At 47.1% G+C, this 23,130-nt stretch overlaps 1 protein-coding gene across 1 annotated transcript; it reads left to right on the top strand.

The window, feature by feature from the left end:
• The first annotated feature begins 509 nt into the window (after positions 1 to 509).
• Positions 510 to 14,540, top strand: Fam240a (family with sequence similarity 240 member A). Its single transcript, XM_075967698.1, has 3 exons — positions 510 to 621; positions 12,159 to 12,304; positions 13,966 to 14,540. Exons 1-3 carry the CDS (start codon positions 592 to 594, stop codon positions 14,054 to 14,056), a joined length of 267 nt encoding a protein of 88 aa, XP_075823813.1. The 5' UTR covers positions 510 to 591; the 3' UTR covers positions 14,057 to 14,540.
• The last annotated feature ends 8,590 nt before the right edge of the window (positions 14,541 to 23,130 follow it).

Consider the following 23,130-nt stretch of genomic DNA (forward strand, 5'->3'; position numbering starts at 1 on the left):
TTGCTCTGCGCGTTTCTGGGAAACCATTGCTGGTAGTCAGCTCCTCACGCGGAGGACTAAGCAGATTTTGAAGCTTCATCATGCTGGCTCTGTTCACGGATTAAGGGCTTCAATGAACACCACGACTCTGTAAGTCATCCTGTAAGGTGACCCCAAACTGCAGCTCAGCACGACAGCCAGGGCTCCTTTACCCCGAGGACAGAGGCAGGTTTGCCTGCTGCTCTGAGGATCCCTGTTCACACCTAATCCACACCATGTTCTAAACACCGGCCCCATACTAGCCAAGTCATGGCCCCGGCAGGGCCTGCCAGCACCGAAGCTCGCCTGGTGGGCAGTGGGATCAGGGAATGGGGACCATTTTTCATCAGGAATAAGGCCACCTTGTCATCTCGGTATTCTGCTGCTAATTGGTACCTGTAACCTTGACAGGACCAGGCATTCCTGGAACTCTCCCTCTCAGGGTATAAAAGGCAGAGACCCTGAGGGCTCAGAAGCAGGCAGTGGCCTCCGTGAGCTGCAGAGCTGAGGGAAGCAGGGTGATACTGGCTCAACACCACACAGACAGCTGCAGACACATCTCAAAGGTAAACGATGTCCAACAAGAAAGAGCCTAGGATGGAGGTTAGTCCAACGCTTCGAGGAGGAATGGCAGTGGGCACCCCCTTCTGTAAGCTGCTTATTTCCAGCTGCCAAGTCAAAATGTCGGTCTTCATAGCTAGTGTGCCCTTAGCTTCAGATCAATGATGGCTCATGACTTTGGCAGTTAACACAGGGCTGGATTCACGTTTTCCTCCAAAACTTCCTTCTTGTATCTGCTCACCAGTGACCTGATTGTCTTGATTTTTATTTATTTATTTATTTGTGTATTTATTTATTTATTTTGTTTAAAGCCAGGTACATGGCACACACCTTTAGTTTCAGCCTGGAGAGGCAGAGGGAGGCGAATCTCTAAGGGTTTGAGACTAGCCTGGTATACATAGTGAGTTCCAGTACGGTCATGGCAGCATTGTGAGACTGGTTACATACTGACTGAGAGACACCAAAACTCCAGACAACAAAGGCCCTTTCCACACTCACATAGAGACACTGTCTCCGTGACTTCTTAAAACACTGAGGTTGGAGCACCGGCCCTCATTGTGGTCATTGTTCTGAAGTGAGCATCTCAGACTGCAAAATGTACACAAACCATCTCGGATCCAGTTAAAAAGCAGAATTTGATTCAGATTTTGGTCTTGAACCATTGATGTATTCGTAACAACTCGTGGGTGACAAGAAGGCCGATGGCCCAAGGGATGAAGGGGTGGCAGTGCTGGGGGGGGGGATTCCGTAGCAGCAAGTTGTCTTTGAGACTTCAGTGAGTGAATCTGAGCCGATGAACAAAAATGGAAATTTTATTTAAAACATTTTCTCTTTTTTATTTTTTATTTCACTTCATCTAATTTGTTATTTTATTTTATTTTAGAGAGACAAGGTCTATATAGCCCTGACTGACCTGGGACTTGCAGCAATTCTCCTGCCTCTGCCTCCCAGTACTGAGGTATTAATTTTTTGTTTTTACACTAGCACACAGTAGAACACTTGCGTGTACTCAGTTCCAATGAATTTTACTCTACATGTGTATACCTGACTCCCCCACTTTCAATCAGAATACAAGAAAGTGCTGTTCCTCCACAGCTCTGATCCCAGCTGTTGGGAGACAGAGGCAGGCAGATCTCTGTGAGTTCAAGGTCAGCCTGGTTCACCTAATAAGACCCTCACAGCTAGGATTACATAAATCCTGTGTCAAATAAAGAAACGAAAAAGTTCTTAATTAATATGTTCCAGTCTCTTGCCGTAAATGAGATTTACAAATATTTTCTCCATTTGTATCATGTCCTTTCATTTCTTCATGTTTGTCATATTTGAAGAAGAACAGTTTGTTTGCTTGTTTCTCTATTGTGGGTAGAGCTTTCGATGTTATCTCAGATTCCTGTCAAACCTCAACCTGCAGGGGGAAAAAAACCCTTTCCTATATTTTGCCTTAAAATTTTTATAATTAGATCTGTAATCTGCTTTGAGTTCATTTTTGTGCAGGATGGGGTTAATATTGAGCCTGTTTTTCTTCTCATACTGATGTCTGATTATTCTAATGCTATTTGTTGAAACATTATCCTTTCCCTATTGGGTGACCTTCTGCTGACCTCTGTGTTGTGCTATGCCTTGGAACATCAATTTGCCAATCCCACCTGTCTCTATCATGTGGTTTACAGGTCAGTTGTTCCTCCCACTTTGTTCTTTTCTTTCAGAGGGTCTTTGGTTACTCTGGGTCCTTTACCTTTGGCAGATAAATTTCAGTATTAACTTGTTAATATCTATTTTTAAAACGGACCCTGGATTTTCATTCTCATTATCGTACATGAATAAATTCGTTTGGGGAGACTGATGTCTTTGCTATATTGAATCACAAGCATTGTATGTCTCTCCTTCTAAAGAAGGCTTCTGGTATTTCACTCATTAGTCTTTAGCAAACATATATGTGTTTTATTGGATTAATATCTAAGTGCTGTTCTATATGGGGGAATTACTGCAAATGCTACTGAGGTTTTAGTTTTAGTTTCTGATTGTTCATTGTGTTTGTGGCTTGGCTTGGAGTCATTTATACGCCCATAACCTTGCTAAATTCATTGAGTAACTTCAAGAATTCATAAATTACATTTTTGGGGGAGCGGTCATGTCTTAGGGCACATGTGGAAGTCAGAGGGAGACTACTGGGAGTCAGTTCTGTCCCTTCGACCATGTGGAACCGGTGGACTTAGGTCATTAGGCCTGAAAAAGCCCTCTTGACCCCAACCCCACAAAGTCTCTTGTAGCTCAGGCTAGCTTTGAGTTTGTTATGTAGCTGCAGACGACCTTGAATTTCTGATCTTCCTACCTCCAGCTCCCAGGCATGGACCAGCACGTCCCACTTTATGCCTTGAGGAGGACTGAACCTAGAGTTTCAAGCATGCTAGGCAAGCACTGGACCGGGCTACATCCTGACTCCTCCAGGAAAGTTCTGAGTAGTTTATTCCGTGTGTACTGGAAAAGAGTGTCCAGCTGTTGTTGGGTCAAATGCTTTGTAGAACACACTTCAATCTAGTCGGTTGACATGCATATGTTTTTATATCTATGATTTCTTCAGCTACGCTCTCTCTACTGGTTCCTTTGAGTATTCAGAGAGGAGAAACGTCATCTCCTACCATACCCAGACAAGTCCGTTTCCTTTACCCAGCTCTGCCAGGTTTCGTCCGTGCGTTCTGAAAACCCGGCTGCTTCCAGCACGTGGCCTTTCCCACTCTCAGCACGTTGATTAGCGTGTCTGGATATGGGTTTCTTTGGATTCAAGTTCTTGAAGCTAAAGATTGAGGATTTGTGGGGGTTTGTTTGTTTGTTGTTTCTCCAAATTGGGGGATTGTAGCCTTTTTTTGTTCATTTTCTGGCTCTTCACTCTTTAACCCCTCTCCTTCACGGCCTCTAATCTCTGAATTCTCCTTTTCCAGTCCCTTAGGCTAAAATCTAAAACTGGGGTGGCCGAGCTTTGCTGGGACCACAGAGACGGAAAAGGCCAGAAGGGTTAGCTCCTCTTGCTAGGCTGCAGCGCCCTCTACTGGAGAGCAGGTGTTTCATCTTCAAAGCATTGGGAGCATTTCAGAGTGTCGTCCTTTTTTCTTTTTCTTTTCTTTTTCATTTTTTTCTGGTTTTGGTTTTGCGAGACAGGGTTTCTCTGTAGCTTTGGAGCCTGTCCTGGAACTAGCTCTTGTAGACCAGGCTGGCCTCGAACTGACAGAGATCTACCTGCCTCTGCCTCCCCAGTGCTGGGATTAAAGGCGGTGCGCCACCACCGCCCGGCAGTGTCTTGAGTCTAAACTGAGAAGCACCGGAATCAAATGGAAAGTTCTGCAGTGCTCAGTAATCTTACAATTCTAGTCTTTCCCTGAAAGCCTTCTCCTGCTATGTTCAGTTCAGAACCTCACATGGTAGCGTATGGTTTGTGTCCAACTCTTAGCGACACATTCTTTGGAGAACAGTGGAGTGTCTATTCTCCATTTTGCCAGGAATTGGAACCTCTCTTTTCAGCACAAGCCATACTCATAAAGAAAAAATTTGAGGGGTAGAAAGATGGCTTAGATATCTTGCTCACGTATGAGCACTGGAGTTCCAATCCCAACACCCATGTAAAGGTTCAGTGTGAGCCCATGTATGCCTATAACAGAGACAAGAGAGTGCTTGGGGCTTGCTGGCTGGAGGTGTAGCCAAAGCATGATCTCTAGGTTCAGGGAGAGAGAGACCCTGATCCAAAGAAAGAAGATGGGGACTGACAAAGAGGGATACCCTGCAGCTCTCTCTCTCTCTCTCTCTCTCTCTCTCTCTCTCTCTCTCTCTCTCTCTCTCTCTCTCTCTCTGTCACACACACACACACACTACCCACATGCAAGAAGGAAGATGGGGAGGTTAGGTCACGTGCTGCTCTTGCAGAGGACCTGGTGGGTTCAATTCCCAGCACCCACACTGGGTGACTCACGACTTCCTGTAACTCCAGTTTCAGGATATGTAACACCCTCTTCTGGCCTCCTTGGATACTCCATGCGAACGGTGTGTATACACAGGCAAACATGCATAGACTTACAATAAAAGTAAATCTTTAAAAATAATAATAGTGATAACAGTGAGAAGAATCTGAAAAGTAGCTAATCATGTTTAGAAATGAGGAAGACAGCCCTGATAAAATAGTTGCCATTAGCACATGCTGGTCATGCAAGAAGTTTGCCATTGGTCCACACAGTCCAATGTGGAAACAATGAGGCACTCTAGCCAAGAGTCATAAGAATGACCAGGAGGAGCCAAAACTCAAAAAGAAAAAAACCTCTCCGGTTCCTTCATTTAGACTTAATGCTCCAGGCAACCTGAGACTTGAGGGATTAAGTTATTGGCACGGCTTTGGACTCGCAGGGAGGAACGTTCTTTCTCTCATTTGACTCACTAAACACGAGCGGGCTCCTCCTGCAGAATAGACGCCGCACGGATGTAAGAGTGTCAAGTGTTCTGCAGCTGAATGAGCTCTAGGTTGAAGCATTGATTGATGGGGGAGCGGCGCCATGGTGACTGTCTGGAAGCGGGAGGAACAAAACTAACTGCGGGACAGTCTGGCCAGTGGTGGCCTCCACTGGGGTCATTTGTTTCTCTAGAACAGTGCCCTGTGCTCCCAAAGAGCCTTCCACAGTGAACACCTCTACCTCACATGTCTGTGAGGAGAAGCAGCTGGTCTCTATGTAAAAGCCAGAAAACCAAAACACTAACACAGAAAGCACATACCCTATTGCAGATGTGCTGACCCTAGAGACAAGAGGCTAATCCCGAGGTACTCCTCACACTCCATGGGCGAGAACAATCTGGAAAATAAGAATTTCTTTAGCTTTATGGAGCCTTGAGTGTAAGAAAATCCATCCATTTTTAGTATATAGGTCGATCCATGTTAATAACTACACACAGCTACCCAGCCATAATTATAAACAAGGGAACAACGCGTTTTCAAGGTCTTACAAAGCACCCAGGTACTTCTGCAGTAAGTCTCTGTCCCCAGCCCACCCAGCAAACTCCGCCCAGCTTCTGTAGGTGGGGCTGTGACTCAGCAGAGTCCCTGAACAGACCAACTTCTCTCCCAGGTTACTCCTGTCTGTCAGCCTATATGCATGCCCCATCCCCAGAGAGACCCACAAGCCCCGCCCCCCCAATGTGGACTCAGTTTGTCCGAACTCCTATCCCAACAGCTGTAGTCTGCTATCGAGGAGACGCTTCCTGATGACATCCTAGACACAGCCTTGCCCTATGACCTTTAGCATCCTTTTCTCTCCTGTTCATTCAGTGACCTAACCATAGGCAAAGCACTGTAAGTGGTATGGAGAAAAGAGATGAGACAGGACCCGTGCAGCTCTGGGCATATGGAGGCAGAAAGAGACACTCTTCTAGTACCTGCCCTCGGCTCTGGGCATATGGAGGCAGAAAGAGACACTCTTCTAGTACTCTCAGAGTTATTTAGTAGTGTATATGCTATTTAAAAAAATGGTTTAGGAGCTATAACTCCTAAAGTTGTAATTCAAGAGCCACCAATATAGTTTATGGCTCAGCTATTGCTGAGAAACTCAAGTACAGCTCTCTGAGAAATCCACACCCTTGCATGTGTCTTACTGAACGTGGAAAAAAAATGCTTTTTCAGGAGCTTTACTGACAGGTTGCCAAATATAACTATTATTTAAAATTTTTTAAAAATCCAAAATTCAAAATTCTTTGAGTGCTGACACGCTGCCACAAGTGGAAAATTCCACATCATGAAATGGTTTCATGCACAAAATTCTCTAAAATGGTGCCTAAAACTGCATCCATGCTATGTGCATGAGGCGTGCACCAAACACAAATGAGTTTCAGGTTTAGAATTGGGAAAACATTCCATTATGCATATGTAAATATTCAAATATCTTTAACCACTCTGGCACCAAGCATTTTGGATGCACGTGGAGTCAATACTTTATACGTTGCAATGCACTTAAATCTATGACCAGACTTGAATTTGAGGGAAATACTGAAGATAAGAAAAGGGGGACCCACAGATTATTTATTTGTTTGGTTTTGGTTTTTCTCTGTAGCTTTGGTGCCTGTCCTGGAACTCGCTCTGTAGATCAGGCTGGCCTCAGATTTTTGTTTTTAAAAACACATTCTCACCATGTATCTCTGGCTAGCCTAGAACTTGCTATGACTACCAGGCTGGCCTCAGACTCACAGAGGTCCATCTGCCTCTGCCTTTTGAGTGTTGGGATTAAAGAAAAGTATATATCACTATGAGTGGCAAGAATATTTTTAAACTTTGTTTTAAATATTGTTTAATTTTTTATTATATGTAGTGTTCTGCCTGCACGTATGCCTGCAGGCCAGAAGAGGGCACCAGATCTCATTATAGATGGCTGTGAGCCACCATGTGGTTGCTGGGAATTGAACCCAGGACCTCTGGAAGAGCAGCCAGTGCTCTTAACCTCTGAGCCATCTCTCCAGTCCCTATTTTTTAAAACTTTTATTCATTTGTGTGTATGTGTATGTTTGCCACATATGTGCCTTTGGGGACCAGGAGACGGTGTCAGATCCTTGGGAGCTAAAGTTACAGGCAGTTGTGAGCCGCCCAGCGTGGGAGCTGGAAACTGAGCTGGGGGTCCCCTGTTTGCTACAGTTCCCACAAAGACACGGGAGATGTCAATCTGGAGGAAATGTCCTGGCTCACTCAGAGAGGAATTGGCTCTTATTTAATGGGAGCAAGAAGGTCTGCCCATGTGTGTGAAAAGAAAGCAGGGGTGCCCAGACCATCACTGTGCAAGGTGTACTAGGGATTATACTAGTGGCAATGTGGACCAGTTCTCGAGGGATTGAGAGGTGGCCAGTCCCAGGTGGAGAGGAAAAGGGAACAGGTATCAACAGGGACTCACCTGGCTGTGCCTTGTGCTGTATACGCTGGGGGAAGCCAGAGAAGAGACCTGGGGAGCAGAGCCCCGCAGTGCAGATGGAGATCAGTTGCCTAGGTGCTGATGTCGACATGGGGAGTGTTGAAGGAAGGACCGTCATAACTACATGGGGAGTGTTGAAGGAAGGACCGTCATAACTACATGGGGAGTGTTGAAGGACCGTCATAACTACATGGGGAGTGTTGAAGGACCGTCATAACTACATGGGGAGTGTTGAAGGAAGGACCGTCATAACTACATGGGGAGTGTTGAAGGACCGTCATAACTACATGGGGAGTGTTGAAGGACCGTCATAACTACATGGGGAGTGTTGAAGGACCGTCATAACTACATGGGGAGTGTTGAAGGAAGGACCGTCATAACTACATGGGGAGTGTTGAAGGAAGGACCGTCATAACTACATGGGGAGTGTTGAAGGACCGTCATAAATACATGGGGAGTGTTGAAAAAAGGACCGTCATAACTACATGGGGAGTGTTGAAGGAAGGACCGTCATAACTACATGGGGAGTGATGAAGGACCGTCATAACTACATGGAGAGTGTTGAAGGACCGTCATAACTACATGGGGAGTGTTGAAGGAAGGACCGTCATAACTACATGGGGAGTGTTGAAGGAAGGACCATCATAACTACATGGAGAGTGTTGAAGGACCGTCATAACTACATGGGGAGTGTTGAAGGACCGTCATAACTACATGGGGAGTGTTGAAGGAAGGACCGTCATAACTACATGGGGAGTGTTGAAGGAAGGACCGTCATAACTACATGGGGAGTGTTGAAGGACCGTCATAAATACATGGGGAGTGTTGAAAAAAGGACCGTCATAACTACATGGGGAGTGTTGAAGGAAGGACCGTCATAACTACATGGGGAGTGTTGAAGGACCGTCATAACTACATGGGGAGTGTTGAAGGACCGTCATAAATACATGGGGAGTGTTGAAGGAAGGACCGTCATAACTACATGGGGAGTGTTGAAGGAAGGACCGTCATAACTACATGGAGAGTGTTGAAGGAAGGACCGTCATAACTACATGGGGAGTGTTGAAGGACCGTCATAACTACATGGGGAGTGTTGAAGGAAGGACCGTCATAACTACATGGGGAGTGTTGAAGGAAGGACCGTCATAACTACATGGGGAGTGTTGAAGGAAGGACCGTCATAACTACATGGGGAGTGTTGAAGGAAGGACCGTCATAACTCCATGGGGAGTGTTGAAGGAAGGACCGTCATAATTACATGGGGAGTGTTGAAGGACTGTCATAACTACATGGGGAGTGTTGAAGGAAGGACCGTCATAACTACATGGAGAGTGTTGAAGGACCGTCATAACTACATGGGGAGTGTTGAAGGAAGGACCGTCATAACTACATGGGGAGTGTTGAAGGACCGTCATAACTACATGGGGAGTGTTGAAGGAAGGACCGTCATAACTACATGGGGAGTGTTGAAGGAAGGACCGTCATAACTACATGGGGAGTGTTGAAGGACTGTCATAACTACATGGGGAGTGTTGAAGGAAGGACCGTCATAACTACATGGAGAGTGTTGAAGGACCGTCATAACTACATGGGGAGTGTTGAAGGAAGGACCGTCATAACTACATGGGGAGTGTTGAAGGAAGGACCGTCATAACTCCATGGGGAGTGTTGAAGGAAGGACCGTCATAACTACATGGGGAGTGTTGAAGGACCGTCATAACTACATTGAGAGTGTTGAAGGAAGGACCGTCATAACTCCATGGGGAGTGTTGAAGGAAGGACCGTCATAACTACATGGGGAGTGTTGAAGGAAGGACCGTCATAACTACATGGGGAGTGTTGAAGGACCGTCATAACTACATGGGGAGTGTTGAAGGACCGTCATAACTACATGAGGAGTGTTGAAGGAAGGACCGTCATAACTCCATGGGGAGTGTTGAAGGAAGGACCGTCATAACTACATGGGGAGTGTTGAAGGAAGGACCGTCATAACTACATGGAGAGTGTTGAAGGAAGGACCGTCATAACTACATGGGGAGTGTTGAAGGAAGGACCGTCATAACTACATGGGGAGTGTTGAAGGAAGGACTGTCATAACTACATGGAGAGTGTTGAAGGACCGTCATAACTACATGGGGAGTGTTGAAGGACCGTCATAACTACATGGGGAGTGTTGAAGGAAGGACCGTCATAACTACATGGGGAGTGTTGAAGGAAGGACCGTCATAACTACATGGGGAGTGTTGAAGGACCGTCATAACTACATGGGGAGTGTTGAAGGAAGGACCGTCATAACTACATGGGGAGTGTTGAAGGAAGGACCGTCATAACTACATGGGGAGTGTTGAAGGACCATCATAACTACATGGGGAGTGTTGAAGGAAGGACCGTCATAACTACATGGGGAGTGTTGAAGGAAGGACCGTCATAACTACATGGGGAGTGTTGAAGGAAGGACCGTCATAACTACATGGGGAGTGTTGAAGGAAGGACCGTCATAACTACATGGGGAGTGTTGAAGGACCGTCATAACTACATGGGGAGTGTTGAAGGACCGTCATAACTACATGAGGAGTGTTGAAGGAAGGACCGTCATAACTACATGGGGAGTGTTGAAGGACCGTCATAACTACATGAGGAGTGTTGAAGGAAGGACCGTCATAACTACATGAGGAGTGTTGAAGGAAGGACCGTCATAACTACATGGGGAGTGTTGAAGGACTGTCATAACTACATGGGGAGTGTTGAAGGACTGTCATAACTACATGGGGAGTGTTGAAGGACCGTCATAACTACATGGGGAGTGTTGAAGGACCGTCATAACTACATGGGGAGTGTTGAAGGAAGGACCGTCATAACTACATGGGGAGTGTTGAAGGAAGGACCGTCATAACTACATGGGGAGTGTTGAAGGAAGGACCGTCATAACTACATGGAGAGTGTTGAAGGACCGTCATAACTACATGGGGAGTGTTGAAGGAAGGACCGTCATAACTACATGGGGAGTGTTGAAGGAAGGACCGTCATAACTACATGGGGAGTGTTGAAGGACCGTCATAACTCCATGGGGAGTGTTGAAGGACCGTCATAACTACATGGGGAGTGTTGAAGGAAGGACCGTCATAACTACATGGGGAGTGTTGAAGGAAGGACCGTCATAACTACATGGAGAGTGTTGAAGGAAGGACCGTCATAACTACATGGGGAGTGTTGAAGGAAGGACCGTCATAACTCCATGGGGAGTGTTGAAGGAAGGACCGTCATAACTACATGGGGAGTGTTGAAGGAAGGACCGTCATAACTACATGGGGAGTGTTGAAGGAAGGACCGTCATAACTCCATGGGGAGTGTTGAAGGAAGGACCGTCATAACTACATGGGGAGTGTTGAAGGAAGGACCGTCATAACTACATGGGGAGTGTTGAAGGAAGGACCGTCATAACTACATGGGGAGTGTTGAAGGACTGCCATACCTCAGGGTAAAGATCCAGGCCAGGATTCTCTCACAGTGACCATGAGAGCTGGGGCAATTGGATGGAGATTCTTTTAGGAGAGGGGAATCTTAAAACCATTCTCTCTAGACCTCTGATTCCACTCAGTTGGTGTCCTCAGAGCTTCTTAGAGAAATTCTCTGAGGATTGGAGAGATGGCTCAGCTGTCAGGAGCACTGGCTGCTCTTCCAGAGGACCCAGGTTCAATTCCCAGCACCCACATGGCAACATATAACTGTCTGTAACTCCAGTTCCAGAGAACCCAACAAACTCACACAGACATACATGCAGGTAAACACCAATGCACATAAAAATAAATATTTTTTTAATGTGATCTCACTAGGCGGTGGTGGCATACACCTTGAATCCCAGCACTCAGGAGGCAGAGGCAGGCGGATCTCTGTGACTTCAAGGCCAGCCTGGTCTACAGAATGAATTCCAGGACAGACAGGGCTACACAGAAAAATCCTGTCTCAAAAAGCAAAACAAAACAAAAGGCATCGTGCACTACTGCGGTGGAACTGAGTGGTTCTTTATGATATAGAGGAAATCTGATCTACAAGTTATAGATCAACAAGTTCCAGGCCCTCCAGAGCCACACAGCGATGCCCTATCTCAAACAAAGAAAGAAATAAAAAGTGAGTGTTTTGGCCGTTTAGCATGTACAGTTTCATATATGGTACCCACATGTGTGCATACAGCCTGAAAACAGCTTGCGGTTGGATGTGTCAAAGCCTTGGATCATTCTCAATCACAAGCCCCTTTAGTAGAGAGCTTGAACCTTTTAGAAGTATGATGCTTGTCCTCACTTGAGATGACACAGGCAGTTTCTGTCACTCCTCAGGTGGGTGCCCAGAATCCACAGCCCACCATGCCTGTGCTTACTGCTGAGGGCTTGCCTTTCAGTAAGGGAGAACGACAGAAATCTCCAGGCCAGTGCCGACATCACTACTACCCAGGTGCACTCCGCTCTCCACGCTCGGACCCCCTTTTTTCAGTCTTCCAGCACCCTCACGAGGGAGGGATGCTCTCAGAAGGCCAGGTGGCCGATTCTATGGCTAGCCACAAGGAAACAGCACTGTCCAGATTCAAATGGACCCCGTACCCTGCAGAATCCCAGGGGTCATGCCTGGAAGGGCTTCAGTACCGCTTTTCTTTTTCAGGGGATGAACAGCCAGTATGTCCGCCGAGAGGTCTTCTGTGGGAACACCTGCCACGAGCTCAAACGCTTCTGGGAGAGAGAGATCGGCAAACAGACATTCTACCGCCAGTCCGAGGAGCACCGCCTGGGAAGGAGCGCGCTGAGAAAGTATGCAGCCGCGTGTCTGTTTGAACACATTTTAAAAAGACATATAATTTTGGTTTATGTGTATGGATGTTGTGCCTGTGTGTCTGAGCATCCCGTGCATGCCAGGCCCTGGAGGCCAGAAGAGGGTGTTGGATCTTCTGGAACTGGAATTACAGACTGTTGTTAGCTGCCATGTGGGTGTTGGCAACCACCTGTAATTTCAGCTCCAGGGGATTCAACAACTCTGGTCTCCTTGAGTACACAGGTACGCACGCACACACAGACACGCACATGCACATTATTGAAAAAAGGAAAAATAGTAAAAAAAAGTTTAAAATATAAGATGGAGGTATTGGAGATGGTTCTGAGGTAAGTCTGGGCAACATGAAACTGCTAAAAATAAAAAGAGGGAAGAGGGAGGAAGGGAGGAGAGAAAAAAACAGCTACAAAATGGACTGAGGAACTGGTTCAGTTGGAAAAGCATTTGCCATGTAAGCATAAGGACCTGAGTTCAAGTCCCAGGCCAAACATAAAAAAAAAATCCAGGCACAGCAGTGCCCACCAATTATCCCAATGCTGGGGAGACAGAGACAAGAGGATTAGTAAGGCCTGCCGGCTAGCCAGTCTAGCTGAATTGGCCAGCTCTAGTTTAGTAAGAGATCCTATATCAAAAATGTAAAAATAGGGGGCTGACTTATATTTTCTAAATATTGTAATATTTTTTTCTAGAAGGAAGTTGTGCTTTAATACATTTTATATGCAGTCCGAGGCAGTAGTAAGTTTGCATCACTCAGATTAAACTTTCAGATAGACTACAAGATCAGCATATAGGGGAAATGGAGGCCAGGCTCGGGAGAGTCCTGTGATAGCTTCTTCCTCTGCAGAATTTCACGCCTGAGAAGTGCACCAATGAGCTTCTTTTGAAATCATTTCCCAGCATGCTCACGGGTCTAACTGAACTATGGCTGCACATTCATTCTCTATAGCAGGCAATTCCTTGTGGTTTCTCAGCAATATTCCCCAAATCAACTTAGTATTTTTTAATTTATCACATTTATTTCCTAAAAAGAGAAGAGGGAAAATGATTAGAAACAATATGTATACATGTTCCAAGTTATTTTCTTAACTTTTTGGTATGTTTACTTGTATGTGTTTGTGTGTGTATGTGTATCCATTCAAAAAAAATGTAAAAATAGGAGCTGGAGAGATGGCTCAGTGGTTAAGAGCACCGGCTGCTCCTCCAGAGGTCCTGAGTTCAATTCCCAGCAATCATGTGAGGCTCACAACCACCTGTAGTAAGATCAGATGCACTCTTCTGGTGTGCAGGTATACATGCAGATACAGCACTTGTACACATACATAAAATAAATAAATCTTTAAAAATTAAAAAAAAAATAAGGTAGAGAACAGCAAACAAAAAACCTGACATTGATTCTGGCCTCTGCATGCACACACACACACACAAGCATATGCATAAATACTCACAGAACCCCCAGTCAGAAAGCGGGTCTGTTCATTTTCATCTATGTAAGCAAATATGCATAGATACTTGATTTGCAAGTCCTCTGCACACCCTCCTAAGACCTGAGTACACAAAGGGTTTCAGGGAGGAAATGGGAGGGTGCTTCCCAGAGCCACGGCTGTAGAGAGCGGACCCCATCTGCGCACATTTCTATTTCCAGACTCAGGGAAGAATGGAAGCAGAGGCTGGAAACGAAGCTGAGACTGCGGAACAATCCAGAGGAGGTGGAAAGGCAGACAACTGTCAGCTGAGAGCTTCCGGCTTCCCTGACCCCGAGAGGACACAGAGCACCAGGTCACTGGGCTGGAAGTCAGTTAAACCCCAGTCTCTCTGCTGCACATCCCTTCCCAACGCCCATGGCGGCTCTTTGCCAAGCCGTGCGTTATTCCAAATGTCTCTGACCGTGAGCTCGTTTAGTATCAAGGCCTCAGACCTTGTGTTTTGTTTTCCTATAATTTCCCTCTAGGTTTAAAATCCACGTATTTTAAAGTACATGCACTCCAGAAGGGATCTGGATCTCCTGGCCCTGCTTTAAACACTGCATGGTATGTCTGCTGCACCAGTTCCCCCAGGAAGCATGATCACATGCAGTCTTTTCTCTAATTTTCCTTTGAACAGGAGAGCAATGTGCCTATCTACAGAAACAAAAGCAGTACCGTAGCATAAAATAAGGTTTGCAAAGATCTGGTCTCTATGTGAACTTAAGCGGCCTTCTAAAAGCCATGTTTATCAATAAAATTTGGAGATTATTTTAATAAAGTTCAGTCTTTTGCCGTGATCATGCACGTCATTGCATGTATTTAGTTGAATCTCCCCGAGTTTGCACAGTTAGATCCAGTCTGTTAGCTCAACAAAACTGATGTCAGGCTACACCAACAGGGTTTAGCACACAGATTCTGGGCTTTGAAATTACACTGTCGCTCCGTCTCTCAGGCCTAGAGCACCAGGGTTGCTGCTGTTGAGAATGCAATGATAATGGGGTCCAGGAACTTTCTTTTTCACAGAAGAAGAGAGCAGAGAGGTTTGTGATTGTTGTCCATGACACCTGTAAGGCTTTTTAGACACAAGGGCAATTCAGCTGGAAAACATAAAAATAATTCCTCAGATCACAGACAGACATATTGTTACCATTACACTCGAAAAGTATTTATCTTCATTTTAAATTATGTGTATCTCTGTGTGGGTGTGTCATGTGTATCTGTGTGTGGCTGTGTCATGTGTATCTCTGTGTGTGTGTGTCGTGTGTATCTCTGTGTGGGTGTGTCATGTGTATCTCTGTGTGGGTGTGTCATGTGTATCTCTGTGTGGGTGTGTCGTGTGTATCTGTGGGGAGAGTGTGAAAGCAGGTGCCTGTGATGGCCGTCATATCCTTGGGAGCTGGATGTACAAGTGGGTATGATATCCCTATCTGGATGCTGGGAACTGAGCTCAGGCCCTTGGCAAGAGCAGTATGTACTTTAACCACTGAGCCATGGCTCCAGCCCCAACTATTATACCTATTGATGGACAAGGAAGCAGAGGCTCAGAAAAGTGATACAGGTATGGAATTGATTAGTGAAAGAGACAAGGTTCAATATTAATTTTTTTAATATTTATTGATTTATTATACAATATTCTGTCTGTGTGTATGCCTGCAGGCCAGAAGAGGGCACCAGACCCCATTACAGATGGTTGTGAGCCACCCTGTGGTTGCTGGGAATTGAACTCAGGACCTTTGGAAGAGTAGGCAATGATCTTTACCTCTTAACCGTCTCTTCAGCCCCAGATTCAATATTAATTTTAACTTCAAAAATAAATCCTCCTTTCAAATCATGGTGCTAGTTAATTTGTGGGAAACCAGCTTCTACAAGTACACCACTTACTAGGGTAGGGGCATTGGGGATTAGAAAAATCAGTAAAGCCAGGCGGTGGTGGCGCACGCCTTTAATCCCAGCACTTGGGAGGCAGAGGCAGGCAGATCTCTGTGAGTTCGAGGCCAGCCTGGTCTACAAGAGCTAGTTCCAGGACAGGAACCAAAAAAGCTACGGAGAAACCCTGTCTCAAAAATAAAAAAAAGAAAAAAGAAAAATCAGTAAAGAGAATGAAGATGCAGGTGAAAATAATACAACAGAAACATAAGACAGTATCGGGAGGGAGTTCAGTGAATACTGAAATCGCTGTGTTTAATTGTCAGCGAAGGGCTCAACTGTATCCATGAAGGCCGTGGTTGGGGACTGTCCCCTGTTTCTAGGAACACCAGAAGATTTCCGGGAGCTCAACAGTCAATTCCTTGGGTTTGGAGAAACGGTTAAGCTGACCAGAATGGGGAAACTCACCAACTGAAGCCAGTGGTGTGCATAGAGGTCACACTCAGAAAGATGGAACACATGGTTGTTGTGGAAAAAATACCTGGTTCCAGATCCTGACCCCAGGAGAGGGACAAGAGAGACTCCTGAGTCTCACAAAATTACCTGGCATGAGCGAGAAGGAAACACAGAACATGCAACAAACCCGCTTAGGAGATTATTGGGGGGGGGGGTCTATAGGCCTGGTGAGGTCAGTGTGCAGAGAGAAAGAGCTTGAAGAAAAAAAAGCGTCCAGCTTTTAAAGCCTGCCTAGCGCATGCGCACAGAGGGATGACATGGTTACATCATACGTAGATGACGGAGCTCACGCATGCATGCAAGGGCTCACACAGTTGCATCAGAATAGGTGATGCAACCATGCTACACAAGGGTCACGCAGGGTCCTTTAAGATCCCTCAGGGCCATTAGGCACTTCTGCCTGAGGGTTTGTCTGCACGTGTGTGGCCCTAGAACCCGGAAGTGTCAGGTATGTTGTGTGGCAGAATCATTACAGCCAGAAAGTGAAATGTCCCCCAAGGGCTCATGGTCAGAGCCCCTGGTCCTCACTGTGAGCCCTCTTGGGAGAGGGTTTGGAACCTTCAGGATAGTGGCCCAGCTAGCCAAAGTGGGCCACTTGGGAAGGCGTTGAAGGTCATGCCTGGTTCTAGCCGGACCTTTGAGCTCTCTCCCCTACCAGGATGTGAACACGCCATGCCACAGGCTCCCACCACCACTACAAACTATGCTGTTCCTGCCACCATCCGTGATGGACTTGCCCTCTAAACTGTGAGCAGACATAAACCTTCCCTCCCAGAAGCTGCTCTGTCAGGAGTTTTCTCACAGTGCACATGCCACCGCACACACGTCACCGCACACACGTCACCACACACACGTCACCGCACACACGTCACCGCACACACGTCACCGCACACACGTCACAGCACACACGTCACCGCACACACGCCACCGCACACACGTCACCGCACACACGTCACCGCACACACGCCACCGCACACACGTCACCGCACACACGTCACCGCACACACGTCACCGCACACACGTCGCCGCACACACGTCGCCGCACAAACGTCACAACACACACGTCACAGCACACACGTCACCGCACACACGTCACTGCACACACGCCACTGCACACACGTCACCGCACACACGTCACAGCACACACGTCACCGCACACACGCCACCGCACACACGTCACCGCACACACGTCACCGCACACACGTCACCGCACACACGCCACTGCACACACATCACCTCACATACATCACAGTCCACATGTCACAACACACACTGTAATAGTCCGTCCTGTCTCTTTAAGAGACAAGCCCCAGCCACTCCCCCCTTCCCCCACCCCCAGCAGAGGCAAATGGATCTTCCTTCTGCTTCCAGCCTGCCAGTTCCTTCTTTTCCATCTCTTCCCCACATCTCTCTCCATTTCTCTCTCTCTCTCTGCCTCTCTCTGCTCTTCCCCCTTCTTCCCTTTCCATTTCCCCTCCATAACCCACTAAATAAATACCCACTTTCTCTGCATGGTGTGCCTGATAGGTCTCTGTCTCTCACCCTCCACATGGCTCCCTACCTGAGACCGGCTGCCTTTGTGGCCCACCATGGTCTCGTGGCCCACCATGGTCTCGTGGCCCACCATGGTCTCGTGGCCCACCATGGTCTCGTGGCCCACCATGGTCTCATGACCCACTGCCCACTGCTACCACTCAGGGATCTGCAGTGCTTCTGCCTCTGTGCCCCTTGGGGAAGCACAGTGTTTTATTTAAACCATAACACACACGTCACAACGCACACATCATGGCACACATGTCACAGCACACACGTCACAGCACACGTGTCACAGCACACACGTCACAGCACACACGTCACGACACACACATCACGCCACACATCATGACACACATATCACAGCACACACGTCACAGCACACATGTCATGACACACATGTCACGGCACACACGTCACAGCACACATGTCACGACACACATGTCACGGCACACACGCCATGGCACACACGTCACGGCTCACATGTCACGGCACACATGTCACAGCACACATGTCACAGCTCACATGTCACAGCACACATGTCACAGCTCACATGTCACAGCACACATGTCACGGCACACATGTCACGGCACACATGTCACGGCACACATGTCACGGCACACATGTCACGGCTCACATGTCACAGCACACATGTCACAGCACACATGTCACAGCACACATGTCACAGCACACACGTCACGGCACACATGTCACAGCACACGTCACAGCACACATGTCACAGCACACATGTCACGGCACACATGTCACGGCACACATGTCACAGCTCACATGTCACGGCACACATGTCACGGCACACATGTCACAGCTCACATGTCACAGCACACATGTCACGGCTCACATGTCACGGCACACATGTCACGGCACACATGTCACGGCACACATGTCACGGCTCACATGTCACGGCACACATGTCACAGCTCACATGTCACAGCACACACGTCACAGCACACACACATGTCACGGCTCACATGTCACGGCACACATGTCACGGCACACATGTCACGGCACACATGTCACGCCACACATGTCACAGCTCACATGTCACAGCACACATGTCACGGCACACATGTCACGGCTCACATGTCACGGCACACATGTCACGGCACACATGTCACGGCACACATGTCACGGCACACACGTCACGGCACACATGTCACGGCACACATGTCACGGCTCACATGTCACGGCACACATGTCACGGCACACATGTCACGGCACACATGTCACGGCATACACGCCATGGCACACACGCCATGGCACACACGTCACAGCACACACGTCACGGCACACATGTCACGGCACACATGTCACGGCACACATGTCACGGCACACATGTCACAGCACACATGTCACAGCACACATGCCATGGCACACATGACACACAGCACGCACGTCACAACACAATGTCACAACACACACAGCATGGCAAAACACCATAGCACACAAGTCATACCATACATTACAGCACACACGTCACAGCTCACATGTCACAGCTCACATGTCACAGCACACATGTCATGACACACATGTCACAGCTCACATGTCATGACACACATGTCACGGCACACACGTCATGGCACACATGTCACAGCACACACGTCACAGCACATATGTGATGACACACATGTCACAGCGCACACATCACAGCTCACATGTCATGACACGCATGTCACGGCACACACGTCATGGCACACATGTCACAGCACACACGTCACAGCACACACGTCACAGCACACACATCACAGCACACACGTCACAGCACACATGTCATGGCACACATGTCACAGCTCACATGTCACGGCACACACGTCACGCCACACACATCACGCCACACATCATGACACACATATCATAGCACACAGCACACATGTCATGGCACACACAGCACAGCACACAAAAGTAAAACTACATGCTAGTAACAGCACAAAGAAGTCAGGGTGATGACAGCAAGTTCAACTGCTTTTCCAAGACAAGGAATCCTGGCTCCCCAGCTGATTGCCTATCTTCCTCCCTCCTGTTTTCTCTTTTCTCATTTACACCGGATTAAGTTAAAAGGTCAGCATATCTGTGGCATCAACAGTGTTGAAAATAACGGAATATATTAACAAGCTTCCAAGACTGACAATTTTTGGAAGTAGAGAAGGATCGCCAGCTTACTCCTTCACGAAAATTCAAATTTGTGGGCGATTTTATTATTTGTTCACCTGTTTCTCCAAAAGGTTTTTCCAGAAGTCTTTCCACACCCAGTCAATCACAACTTTTCCTGACCTTCAATTCTATTATCTCAATAAACTTTATCGAATGCTTCATTCACCCAGTTACTCAGGCTAAAGTCTAGCCACCCCAGTCTTCTCTCTCCCATACCTCTATCCACTCACAGGTCCTATGAGTCGGCTTTGGGTTAGCATCACGGCTCCGTGGGTGAAGGTACGAGCTGTGGAATCCTCATGCCTTGACTTTTAATCCTGGAACCCACAGTGGAAGAAGAGAACTGACTCCTGACATTTATCCTCTGACCGCCACACATGTGCCATGGCACACACCTGCCCATACTCAAAATACACACGTCACACACACACAATGAATCACACACACAAATGATAATAAGATTTCTAAATGTCAGCTTTGCTTTCTTAAGATTAGAATGTTTAGAATCTAAACCACTACGCCTTGATTCAAGTGTGTCCAAAATTTTAGCACACTTTAAATTTATCATCTTCAGCCAAGCTTAGTGGTCCATACCTGTAATCCCAGCACACAGGAGGTGGGGACAGGAGGGTCAGTAGCTTAAAGACATGTCGACCACATAAAAAGCTTGAGGTCAGCCTGAGCTACATGAAATTCTGTTTTTAGATTTTACAAAATTAATAAAAATTTATCATCTTTAGTATAAATACTGCTTAACATAAGAAAACTCTTATACACTAGTCATGGGAATGCAAATTGGTGCAGTCATTATAAAAATTTCATAAGAAAGCCTAAAACACAGGCTCACCATACAAAGTACCCAACTATATTACTCCCGGGTACAGACTGGAAAGACTCTAAGTCAACACACCACAGCGATGCCTGCACATGCATTTTTTGAAGGATTATTCACCATATCCAAGCCAAGGAGTCAGTCTTGGTGTCCATCCACAGATAGAGGACACATATTATACATACACAGTGGAATTAGCAAGGAAGAACAATTAGCCGCAAAGAACAGTATTATGTTGTTTGTAACAAAAGGGTCGGGAGGCTGCAAAGATGGCGCAGCAGGTAAGAGCACTCACTGTTCTTGCAGAGAGGACGCTAGTTCAGTTCCCAGCGCCCACATGGTGGCTCACAGCCACCTGCAACTCCAGTACCAGGGGACCCAAGACCCTCTTCTGACATCTATGGGCACCAGGCATGCACATGATGCATGAACACACATGTGAAACACTCATACACATGGAATAAGACAATAAATCTTTAAAATGTCACAATGTTTGCTAGAAAATTTGATGAAACTGGAGACATTATATTAGTGAAAAAAAGCCAGGTTCAAAAAGAGAAATATGTTTTCTCTCACTTGTGGGCTCCAGATTGTATATAGATATATAACTTTCCCATCTCTCTCTCCTTCTGCTCCCTCTCCTTTTCCTTCCTCTTCTTCTCCTCCCTCTCCCTCTCCTTCTCCCTCTCCCTCCCTCCCCCTCTCTCTCTTTCTCTCTCTCTCTCTCTCCATGCCTAATACATAATAGTTAATCAAGCTGTAACTAGAGCCCTGGTGGATGAATTAGCCTCCATGTTCAGCTTAGTCCATCCTGCACCGTTGATGTGTGGCCTCACAGAGATCTGAACAACTCTAGCTGTTGCTGCCAGAAACCTTAATGCCCTAGAGATAAGCAGTAGTTACTTCCTTTTGTTTACTGTGTGCAAAAGCAGCTGGGTTAACATGCCTGTCTGTCAGAACCCCAGGGTCATACCCGTACAGATGCCTGAACACTAACAGACGTGGTGGCCAGCTTTGGGAGACCTTGAGCAATACCATGCAGAAGGGCATGACAGCAAGGCTGCAGCTACCTAGTTATCTTGTGGAAAGAGAAGACAAGTTGAGTAGACCCAGGACCCGCCACATGAATTTGGGCATCTGGAACAGCCCCTCGGGAGGGGAACAAGAGTCACGTGATGAGACACAAGCCCGATCTGTTGGGCAAATGAATGGAAGGCTTGCGTACAGTACAGCACTGTGTTTTACAAGAGCCTCCTCCACAATCCCCCATTCAGATCAGGCCGAGGGTCTGAATGACACCACTGAGGGCATCTCTCCTCTCACAGCAGCGAGCCAGCACAACACTCTGCGTTAGTCAACACGAAGCAGGGCACAGTTCATGGCTAAGCTTTAGAAGTTGCTTTTATAAGGCCACTTCCTGACCAGGAAGCTTTCACAACTGTACAAACATTTCCTTCTGGCCTATGGAATGGAGAAGGTCCTAGTGTGTGGGGCTTCTAGAACCTTCCCACAGTGTGTCCACCATAGCCTGGTGCCACATGTGCCCGGCCACTTTTCCGCTTGTAGTTTTTCCTAATAAATATGATTTCTGCTCCATGGTGGGTACCTGTGTTGATGGGTGGCCCATGTCCTGGCAGAATGGTGTCCTTGGCAACTGACTCCATTCTGGCTCTCCTTGAACCCAGAGGACAAGCTGAAGACAGCTATCTTGAAGACAGCTCCCAAGGCCACGGGGGAGTTGAGGCAAGAAGAGAGAGAAATATAAAGAAGGCAAAGAACAAAGGAGGAAAGGCAAGGCACAGAGGAGCGAGAGCCTAGTATTCTGGAAAGGGTGCGGTTTAGAATTAATTTTTAATCATTGCTAGTTCTCTCATGGGTCAGTGTGATCCAAAAATAGGAAAGGGGGAATGAGGGGAAGTGGGGAAGAGGAGAAGGGTAAGAGAAGACTCCCCGCATTGTTCACAGCAAGGGGTTCAGCAGAATGCACGGGGAAAGTTTATTTAGCAAGATGTTGGAGTAGCTGAGATGCTAAATGGGAGGCATGTCGTGGGAGTAACCCAGAGTCTCAGCAGCAACGTGATCCCTAGTAGGAAGGATAAGGCAGGTTGCTGGGTAAGATCAGGAAGCGCAGAACTGGAGTGTGGGTTGCTGGGTAAGAACAGGAAGTGTTCTAGTGAGATGGGCTGGCGTGGGGAAGCAGTGTCCAGAGGGAGCTGAGATGAAAGAGATGGGCTTCCTGAGACAGTCTGTATGTTTTGAAGTTTCTGGTCACACAAACACCCTTGAAATGATCACCTGAACAAAGGCAAGCAGAGCCTCTTCTCATAAGAGATACTGAAAGACCTCTGGATAGGGGAGACTCTCACTCAAGTCTAGGGATAACATGACCGCCCCCTCTCCAGGAACTCACAGGAGACCGTTTTTCCTG

Source organism: Microtus pennsylvanicus, chromosome 3 (assembly GCF_037038515.1).
Source record: "Microtus pennsylvanicus isolate mMicPen1 chromosome 3, mMicPen1.hap1, whole genome shotgun sequence".
NCBI lineage: Eukaryota > Metazoa > Chordata > Mammalia > Rodentia > Cricetidae > Microtus > Microtus pennsylvanicus.